This window comes from Rana temporaria, chromosome 4, assembly GCF_905171775.1.
Source record: "Rana temporaria chromosome 4, aRanTem1.1, whole genome shotgun sequence".
Classification (NCBI taxonomy): Eukaryota; Metazoa; Chordata; class Amphibia; order Anura; family Ranidae; genus Rana; species Rana temporaria.
The window spans coordinates 297317946-297328864 of record NC_053492.1 but is presented as its reverse complement, the minus strand read 5'-3'; the positions used below and the strand labels follow the sequence as shown (position 1 = coordinate 297328864).

The 10919-nt window shown below is 44.0% G+C and overlaps 1 protein-coding gene across 8 annotated transcripts in view; it reads left to right on the top strand.

Annotated features, from left to right (window-relative positions):
- MAP7 (microtubule associated protein 7) overlaps positions 1-10919 on the top strand; it is a 244015-nt gene that overhangs the window by 79374 nt on the left and 153722 nt on the right. The window contains exon 1 of one of the 8 annotated variants that reach the window (XM_040350500.1): positions 1347-1930. The exons of the other annotated variants lie outside the window; for them this stretch is intronic. Coding sequence (XP_040206434.1) covers positions 1915-1930 — 16 coding nt within the window. The 5' untranslated portion in view covers positions 1347-1914. Of the gene's footprint in view, positions 1-1346; positions 1931-10919 lie in introns of those variants that run through there. 8 annotated transcript variants of the gene reach the window in all.

Below are 10919 nucleotides of genomic sequence, written 5' to 3'. Positions count from 1 at the left end.
CACATAACAGCAGGAGGCCACATGCTATAGTGAAACTCTCCTTCTACCTGAACACTCAACACTCATGCTGCTTTTCCCCATCAATACATGCACTTAGCTGGGATCTCTCTGTATTCTGTAGCTCACACTTCACTGAAGAACAATGTACCTGTCAGGTTTCTTTTGGAAAATGATACATTCCTTATGCCATTGTATGAAGAATAAATTGAAGTCCTGTCACTTCCAGTGCTCTCACTAAAGTCCACTGAGTGGCTTGCAAGTCTTGGACTGACCTTTGCTTGCAGTGAAAAAATTATTTGTGGGCAATTGTCAGGAGCACATTGGGCCATATTCTCAAAGAATTACGCCGGCGTATCAGCAGATACTCCAACGTAAGTCCGAATCTAAGGCCGTCGCATGTTTAAGTGTATTCTCAAACTGAGATACACTTAAACATGCCTAAGATACGACGGCCAGCGCCGTTGTATCTTAGGCTGCAATATCTACGCTGACCGCTAGGTGGCGTTTTCCTTTGCGGTCAGCGTAGAATATGCAAATGACTAGTCACGCCGATTCACGAAAGTACGCTTGCCCGTCGTAGTGTTTTTACTTTGTTTTTGTAAGCGATACGCGGCGTAAAGATAAACATGCCCCCTAGGTGGCGTACTCAATGTTAAGTATGGCCGTCGTTCCCGCGTCGCAATTTGAAAATTTAACGTTGTTTGCGTAAGTCGTCCGTGAATGGCGCTGGACGCCATTTACGTTACCGTTTACGTTACCGTGCGACGTCATTTAGCGCAAGGCATGTCGGATAATTTACCCGACGGAGCATGCGCAGTACGATCGGCGCAGGAGCGCGCCTAATTTAAATGATCCACGCCCCCTACCAGGATCATTTGAATTAGGAGTGCTTGCGTTGGTGGACTTTACGCTACGCCGCCGCAAGTTTACAGGTAAGTGGTTTGGGAATCAGGCACTTGCCCGTTAAACTTGCGGCGGAGTAACGTAAAGGAGATACGTTATGCCGCCGGATATCTACGAGAATATGGCCCACAATACTTTATTGGTAGTTTATCCTGTAGTTGATTTTCTTCAGCACTTCAGCAAGATTGCTCTGTCACACAAAGTGCTTGTTCTCACCAGCCCGCAGGCTAAAATGGGCCATTTTGGCTTGTTGGATGGCGTTTGTTGCATTGGAGCGGTGCCTTTCATTGTTACAATTGTAATGTCACATCTGCAGTGCTGTAAGATGAGTGTAAATGACGTGCATTGTGAAATATGCAGCATGGGTTCATTTTTACACACAGCTCCATAACCTAAGTGAGGAATTTGTTTAATAATAAACAAATCATACTTGCCTGTTCTGTTGGATTTACTCGCCAATCTTTTGATTAAACGTTCTTCCTTTATGTTGGTGGTTTATAGACAATTGATATTTTCAGAGACATTGTTTCAGGAGGCCTGAGTCAGGCAAAGGATTTTCTGTTGCTGTGATTTGTCGAGCTGTTCTCTTGAGGAATTAGGCCATGAGGGGAAGCAGCTGCCAGCACCAGTGACCAGTTTGCTTTGGGCTTAGCATAAGATAAGCAGCTCAACACATTGACGCAGCGTTGCCGAGAAGGTGATCAGAGGCGCCCCCGTCCCCTCCCCAACCTTCTAATCTCTTGCTGTGGAAGTGACCAGCTCCATTTTGGCCAGTCTGGAAGTGTAGTGTGATGACACGCTCACCTAGCTAACATGTGGCTACAGGATCTCCCACTGACCTGTTTCTCGTGACCTTTGTGAAGGCTCAAAAATGGAAATACCTCTGTTATTAAAGATTTTCTAGATTGTTCTACTGTGGAAGATGTGACGATTATGATCTGTGGAAGTGACGCGCACTAGATGTCTAAGAACGGTTCTGGAATCTTATGGCTCAGCAGTCACTCCTAATCAATGACTGAAAAGATGGGTAAGATATGAAATGTGCCGCTATTTCGACTTTATAGCTTTAATGTAGTGGCTCTTTCTGGAACAAGTGGTTGGAATATCGTTGTGGTTTATTTCAAGAAGTTTGTGTGTTCACTGTAACGATTTCTAGCACCCTGTGGTCTGATTTTTATTATTTTTTGAATGATTTGTCCTTTAATACTGTCTGCATCGTTAAAAACTGTGATTGGTAATAAATAAGTGAGCCGTTGGTTGTTTAATTTAATGGAAGACGCCTAATGGTTTTGTGCGCTTATAGAATGGTACCCCTTATGTCAATATACAAAAATTTCTTATTTGTTTCCAATGAGAAAACTTTACAAACAGTGACCTTCCTAGCTAAGTGGCAATTAAAACAGCTAGCCCTCCTTTCTGTTGAGCGATTGAATAACTAGCCATAGGGGGTTATTTACGAAAAGGCAAATCCACTTTGCACTATAAGTGCAAACTGCACTTGAAATTGCACTGAAAGTGCAGTCGCTGTAGATCTGGAATTAGGGGAAGCTCTGCTGATTTTATTCAATCACGTGCAAGCTAAAATGCTGTTTTTTATTTTCCTTGCATGTCCCCCTCCGATCTACAGCGACTGCACCTCCAAGTCCATTTTCAGTGCAATTTGTAGTGCAAAGTGGATTTGCCTTTAGTAAATAACCCCCATAGTGTGTTACTCTATTATTTGAAAGCAGTGCAATATTGGGAGTTGTACTTCCTCAAATTTGTGGTCCATGAAAATTGGGACTTTTTTTTTTTCTTCTCTGTTGCCCTCAAGCTGAGCAGCTCGACTCATATGATCAGCACCAACATTTGGAATATGTTGTAAATGTGTGGTACAGTATTTAAGCGAACGTATATAATATAACATAACTATAGAATAATGTGAGTTCATTTTGTAGTGTTTAGTTGCGTTACTTGATGTTTGACTTTTTGAGACAATTGGCCTGTTAGGGGATCATATCTAGATTGTAGGGCATGATTGTTGCTAGTTTTGTAGTCGAGCAAGCACCTTGGGCATATGTTAGAATGTATGTATATAGGAGTTACCTATAGCAACTGGATTTCAGCAGTTTATATTAGTCAATGGTTTGGATTAGCTGGGTTGCAATTTTTAGTGGTGTTAAAGGATTTTTATCTGACGCTGTTTTATAATACTAGAGAAAATAGCTGCGCTGCAATATAAACAAAATAACTAATGTAATGTGCAATATAACGTGATATCTATGAACATATATCCTCCAATTAACATACTAGATGAATGGAGTATATGTAATAGATAAAAATAGCCAATGTAAACAAACAAATTGAAGTGACAGCTAGCCTGTCCGTTCATATGAGTGTCAACCCAACTAAAGCACAATCGCATACAGTGGAACTGAACTCCACTTGCTAACACCAGTGCTGATGTTGTGAAAAAAATGTATATATAAGCAAATAAAGTCTATATGCTCTGATAGTCCAAGGGTTAATTTCAATAAGAGTCCTCTCCAAATGTGATATCTGTGACTTCAAACAGACAGAACACCCCAGGAAAAGTGATGGTCTCAGGATAGGAAAGATTCCTCCACCAATAGATACACTGCCGCTTACCAGATTTAATGATCTCGTTTTAAGGAGATCACATTCACTTCTGGCTTACACCCCAGCCAAGGTCTCTATGGTTCCCAGCAGAGTCTCTCCACTTATAATATAATATAATATAATATATGTCTATTGCAAAGTGCAGGAACGCCAAAATTACACTGCTTTGCACCCGCGGTGCGGGTAAACCACAGTGCATCAGTGTGAAAGCAGCCTTTGGCCCCTTTCACACAGTCAGTTCGACCCAATTAGACCCTCCATTCACCTCCAAGGAGTGGTAGATGTAAACCGACTTGTGTCTTTACTCCAATCCGATCTGCTATGGAAAAAAAAAAAAAGAGTATAGTGGGTTGTGTCCGTATCCACTCTGCATATGCAAAGCAGACATGGACCTGCCATCTGCCCGCTCCGATCATTGTGGCCCGCAAACGGTTACCAAGTTGCCTAAGTGGCCCTCATGCTTCAAAAGGTTGGGCACCCCTGGTGTACACCATGTCCCTATGTTGGGCTTTTGTACTTGTCGGCATTAGTGGATATCTAGCTACATGTTCATTTATGTCTCTGGTTCTCACATTTTCAAAATATTTCTTATTTGGCTTGACACAGAATATGGTTAGGTGTAGTTTCTTGCTAGTTTGCTCCTGCCATGTCATAGCCCTCTTTTATTCTGGGAGTCACTAATTACTGTCTGTGCTGACACAGCTCCTCATCCCCGCCCCTTGCCTTGCTGTAAAATTTCTTGTGTAGCTGCTGGGCAGAAGTGAATGGGAATACTAGAGTATAAACTGGGGTTTGCGATTTGCTGGCTTCTTTTAAAGATAGAAATCCAGGGCTTTCGTTCTTCTCCTGCTCTATATCATAGGCGTGCGCAGCACTAAACTACATGCAGTGGCGATTCCCTGTACTACCTAGGCTCCCCCCCCACACGTTGCCAATGGCTTCCCAGCTGCTGCTGGGAATATCTCAGGATAAAGAGTGGGGGGGAAGGGGCTGGTAAATATGTAATTTACAAGCGCCTTTCTTTTCTAAATGAACAGTGAACACACTCACTGTGTTCATTCATACCTGAAGCATAGTATGTGTTTACTATGCTTTAGTTTGTGAATGGACAAGAAGCTGCTCAGCACAGAGCACTTAACATTCATTCACTGCCCGTGCAGCTAAGGCTGCAGAGAAAGGCATGTGTGTTTGAGCTTTAGGGTCAGGGGTCAAGTTACTAAACCGCATGTTTTTTTTTTTCGTTCTAAATCCCGCGATAACTCGCGGCAGACCTCCGCAATATCTCCTGGGAACAATGACAAAAGCTCCCAGGAGACATTGCGGCATCGAGGAAGTGACGGAATACCCGCACACTACCTGATGAATCCATATACAGGAAGCGGCCAGTAACATAAAGGATTACTAAGGTTCGCCTGACAGTGACTCGAGCTGGGCAACGCCGCTTAGTGAAGGATTGGCTCGGGCGGCTCGGCTGCTCTAGTCATGCAAAGGGAACTGAGTTCCTGCTGTGAAAAAAGTGCAGGAACTCCGTTCCCGCAGGACTTGAGCCCTGTTTAGGGTGCACACCCTTATGCAGTAGACTGTGAACACCTATGATCTATATTTTTATTTTTTTGCATCTCTCTGAAAAATAGGAACCACTACATAGAATGCATGCACTTGACATTGTCCAGTACATGTGTGTTTTTTTTATATCTGCACCTCACGTGATAGTCAACAGCTGTTCCTCCCTGCTTTTTAATGTATTCATGGCTGATTGCTTGAGAAAGGAGAAAATGTTAAGAAGATTAGCATGAAATTCTTGGTGTGCTATAGTGGATTTGTGCTTCTCAGATTCTATGGTATTTGTAGGCTTTTCTGTTATTCTTTTCTGTAAATTATTTCAGGGAATGCCTTTATACAGCAAAATGCATGTTAAAACAACACAATTGTGGTTATTGGATTTTTATTTGTGTACTGTCATGTGCTAATTGCCAAAATAATTGAGAACAACTCAAAGGAGAATTGTATGGGTGCATTAGTTATTTTGATACTGTATATCCAGAGAAACCAAGCATCTTTGCAAATGTGAGACTCTTCCTTTTTAGCTTTTTGAGTTATGATAACATGTTTATTTCAGTGTAAACATTGTGTTGTCTATATTTGACTAGTCTGCTGTCTACATTGTAATTGCAGACCATAGCTTACAACAACCAGGCAGCCATCATAAATGATACTACCTATGTTACAATGCACTTGTGTAACATTGGCGAACCAGATCACCAACCACTTGAAGAAACCTTATTTCCTGCATACATTCAGCTACTACTGTGAGGAGGATACATGTCTGCAGACCAGGACTGATAATAAGGCATCAGAGATTCTGCGTAGGCGCAATTCACACTACTGCAATGCCACTTTGATGCGTTTTACAGTGCGATTATGTGGTGGGAACTTGATGCGACTTCTATAGGGCAAAGTCACACTGTAAATCGCACCAAAGTAGTGCAGGGACCTTTTCCAAAATTGCACCGTTGAGTAGCATTGATAACAGGCACCACTAAAAAAACAATGAGATTTCCCTAGTCATGTGAATTCTATGTGCCTTAAGGGGTTGTAAAGGTGTGTGTATGTATGTATGTATGTATGTATGTATGTATGTATGTATGTATGTATGTATGTGTGTGTGTGTATATATATATATATATATATATATATATATATATATATATATATATATATATATATATATATATATATATATATATATAATCTGTATGTGTGTGTGTGTGTGTGTGTATATATGTGTGTGTGTGTGTGTGTGTGTGTATATATTAGAGGTCGACCGATATGTGTTTTTCTCTGGCCGATGCCGATATTTGGAAATCGGGGTGGCCGATGGCCGATATGTGTGGCCGATATTTTAGGCCGATTTTCTTTCTTTTTTTTTTTTTTCCTTCATCTCAAAAAACCTAGGGTGGAGAGGTGGGGAGGAGATAATTGTTTAGGGTGGAGAGGTGGGGTGCAGCCTGTCAGTGACCACTGGTGCAGTCCATCAGTACAGCCTATCGGTATCCATTAGTGCCCACCAGTGCAACCTCATCAGTACCCACCAGTGGAGCCTATCAGTGTCCAGAAGTTCCACGATAGTGCCCACCAGTACAGCCCATCAGTGCCACCTCATCAATGCCCACCAATGCACCAGTGCATCCCATCATTGCCCACCAGCGCATATCACCAGTGCCCACCACATCAGTGCCCACCAGTGCATTACCACATCAGTGCCCACCAGTGCATTACCACATCATTCCCCACCAGTACATCACCACATCAGTGCCTCACATCAGTGCCCACCAGTACAGCCCAATGTCATTCACTGCCACCTCATCAATGCCCACCAGCGGAGTGCTCCATGCTCCGTTGCATCTTCTAGCCTAGCACAAGAAAGCTCCATTCGTCAAAACAGACAGTAAAACAAAGTAGCAACTATTGAAAGTCCCAAAGTCCAATATAATACTGCAGCAGCGCCATTTCCAAACAAACGTTTGAAAAACGAAACAAACTTCTATATTGATTATATAGAAGTTTGTTTCGTTTTTCAAACGTTTGTTTGGAAATGGCGCTGCTGCAGTATTATATTGGACTTTGGGACTTTCAATAGTTGCTACTTTGTTTTGATGTTTACATTTTTTTTTGCAGCTGCTGATCATTGTCTCATTTCTTGTGGCCAAATTTCTGTATTGCCTACTCCTGAGCGCTGAGCAGTGCTAAAACAGAAGGAAGGGCGATATTAGCACTCTATCCACAAAGCTCCATTCGTCCCTGTTGTGCTGCCTACAATCACCAGAATGCAGAGCGGGCCGGTAACAACCAATCCGAGGCCGCCGCTGCCGTCATTCTCCACTCTGGAAAAAAACGTCCCCTGACGTGCTGCGCGCTCTGCCTACAAGCCCCAGAATGCAGCGCGGGCCGACAGTTACCGGCCCGTGCTGCATTCTGGAATTTGTAGGCAGGGCGCGCAGCACGTCAGGGGACATTTTTTTCCAGAGTGGAGAATGACGGCAGCGGCGGCCGCCGATTGGTTGTTACCGGCCCGTGCTGCATTCTGGAATTTGTAGGCAGAGGCAGGGCGTGCAGCACGTCAGGGGACATTTTTTTTTACAGTGGATGAAGTCTGCAGCGGCGGCCGCCGATTGGCTGTTACCGGTCCGCTGGTTGGCTGCAGACTTCCTAAACGGAAACAAATATAAAGTCAGCGAGCGGGCGACGAGCGGGCAGGCGGAAGAATTCCACCCAGCACAGATCCTAGACAATCGGCCTAATTTACCCAATAATCGGCCGATGCCGATATCTTTAAAAACGCAAAATATCGGCCGATATATCGGTCGACCTCTAATATATATATATATATATATATATATATATATATATATATATATATATATATATATATATATATATATATATATATATATAAACATGTCGTACTTGCCTCCACTGTGCAGTTGGTTTTGCACTGAGTGGCCTCCATTCTGGTCTTCTTGGGTCCCTCGGCAGCTGTCTCGGCTCCTCCCCGCAAGAGCTAACTCCCTTCTTGAGAAGCGCTCTCCCAAGGGCGTTAGCGTGCGGGCACGCTCCCGTGATATATAGCCATCCCCAGCGTGCCACATCATTGATTTGATTGACAGCCGCGGGAGCCAATGGCTGCGCTGCTATCAATCTCCATTGACCAGCCGCCTCAAGCTGGCGGGAACGAGCCCACAGAGTTTTGTGTTTTGGGTAAGTAAAACGGGGGCTTGGGGGCCCGAGAGTGCAAGGTGCTTCACCTTAAAGTGGAGGTCCACACAAAAAGTGAACCTCTGGTGTCACATTTGGCCCCTTTTGGGGGGTTGCAGATACCTGTAAAATGCAGGTATTTGCACCCACTTCAAAGAATAGACTCCCGCGGGAGTCTCACCCCTGTCTTCTGGGACACACACTGGTCCCAAAACACAGAGGGCACCAGTGAGGGTGCGACTCGCGCATGTGCAGTAGGAAACTGGGCAGTGAAGCTGCAACGCTTCACTTCCTGATTCCCTCACCGAGCATGGCGGCGGGGGCAGCCAAGAGACGAGCGATTGCTCGGCTTCGACTGCAGACATCGCAGGCACCAAGGACAGGTAAGCGTCCATTTATTAAAAGTCAGCAGCTGCAGTATTTGTAGCTGCTGGCTTTTAATATTTTTTTGTGTGACCTCCGCTTTAATGCATAGGATGCATTAAGGTGAAAAAACATGAAGCTTTGATGATGGTTGCCTTTAAGTCATATCAGAAGATGCACTAATATGAACCACGCTTTAATTTGCTAGGGGTTGGGAGGCACTTGGCTTATTATATACAAAGTTTATTTTATTTATGGAAATTCTAGTTTATGGTTGCAGGTTTGGGCTCCATGCACACTGGAGCTGATAAACTGCAGTTTACTGGAGTTTGGGCATGTGTTTTTTTTAACCACTTCCATACAGGGCACTTATACACCTTCCCGCCCAGACCAATTTTTAGCTTTCAGCGCTGTTGCACTTTGAATGACAATTGCGCTGTCATGCTACACTGTACCCAAACTAAATTTTTATCATTTTGTACCCACAAATAGAGCTTTCTTTTGGTGGTATTTGATCACCTCTGGGATATTTATTTTCTGCAAAAAAAAAAAAAAAATGACCGAAAATTTAGAAAAAAAACTTTTTTTTGTTTGTTATAAAACATTGTAAATTAGTATGTTTTCTCCTTCACTGATGGGCACTGATGGTACTGCACTGATGGGCACCGATGAGGTGGCACTGATGTGGTGGCATTGATGGGCACTAATATGCGGCACTGATGGGCTGCACGGATGGGCTTGGATAGGCGGCACGGATAGGTGGCACAGATGGGCTTGGATAGGCGGCACGGATAGGCGGCATGGATGGGCACGGATAGGCAGCACGGATGGGCATAGATGGGCACTATCGTATGTGTTGTACTAATGAATGCCAAACAATGCCTGCCAATCAGTGATGCCCTATTGCGGCACTGATTGGCATCCATTTTTTGTGTCCTTCTCATCCCTGGTGGGCTAGGGTGGCATACCTTTTTTTTTTTTTTTGCATCCCTGGTGGTCCAGTGGGCATCCTCAAGGGGGCTGTGCTGATAATCGATCAGCACAAACCCCCCCCCCCCTGTCACAGGAGCAGCCGATCGCCTCTCCTCTACTCGCGTCTGACAGACGCGAGTGAGGAAACGCAGATTACCGGCTTTTCCTGTTTACATCGTGATCAGCCGTGATTGGACACGGCTGATCACGTGGTAAAGAGTCTCCGCGAGAGACTCTTTACCTTGATCGGTGTTGCGGGGTGTCAGACTGACACTCTGCAACAACGATCGCAGCGATGCCCGCCCCCAAATCCTGAGGACGTCATATGACGTCCACTCAGGATTCTACAACCACTTTGCCGACGTCAATTTGTCATTGGTGGGCGGCAAGTGGTTAAAGCCCATAAACTCTACTCTGTTGGCCTATGTGTTCACATTTTTCAGCTTTAACCATTTCAGCCCCGGACCATATTGTGGTCAATGACTGGGGCCCCTTTTTGCGATTCGGCACTGCGTGGCTTTAACTGACAATTGCGTGGTCGTGCGACGGGCCTCCCCAACAAAATTGGCATCCTTTTTTTTTTTCCTTCACAAATGAAGCTTTCTTTTGGTGGTATTTGATCACCTCATCGGTTTTTATTTTTTGCACTATAAACAAAAATAAAATGACAATTTTGAAAAAAAATGAATATTTTTTTACTTTGCTGTACAAAATATCCCCAAAAATATATAAAAAAATATTTTTTTTCTCAGTTTAGGCCGATACGTATTCTTCTACATATTTTTCGTAAAAAAAAATCGCAATAAGCGTTTGGTTTGCGCAGAAGTTATAGCGTCTACAAAATAGGGGATAGTTTTATGGCATTTTTATTAATTTTTTTTTTTTTACTAGTAATGGCGGCGATCAGGGATTTTTATCGGTACTGTGACCTTATGGCAGACACTTCGGACACTTTTGACACATTTTTGGGACCATTGGCATTTTTATAGCAATCAGTGCTATAAAAATGCATTGATTACTATAAAAATGCCACTGGCAGGGAAGGAGTTAACACTAGGGGGAGAGGAAGGGGTTAATTTATGTTCCCTAGGTGTGTTCTAACTGACTAGGGGAATTGACAGATCGCTGTTCATACATTGTATGAACAGACGATCAGTCATTACTCCCCCTGACAGGACCGGGAGCTGTGTGTTTACACACACACCTCCCGGTTCTCGCTCTGTATCGAGCGATCGCGGGTGATCCCGCCCAGCGGGCACGCGCGTTGGCACCAGGGGCGATCGGGGGTGCGCCTTTCAGCACACGCG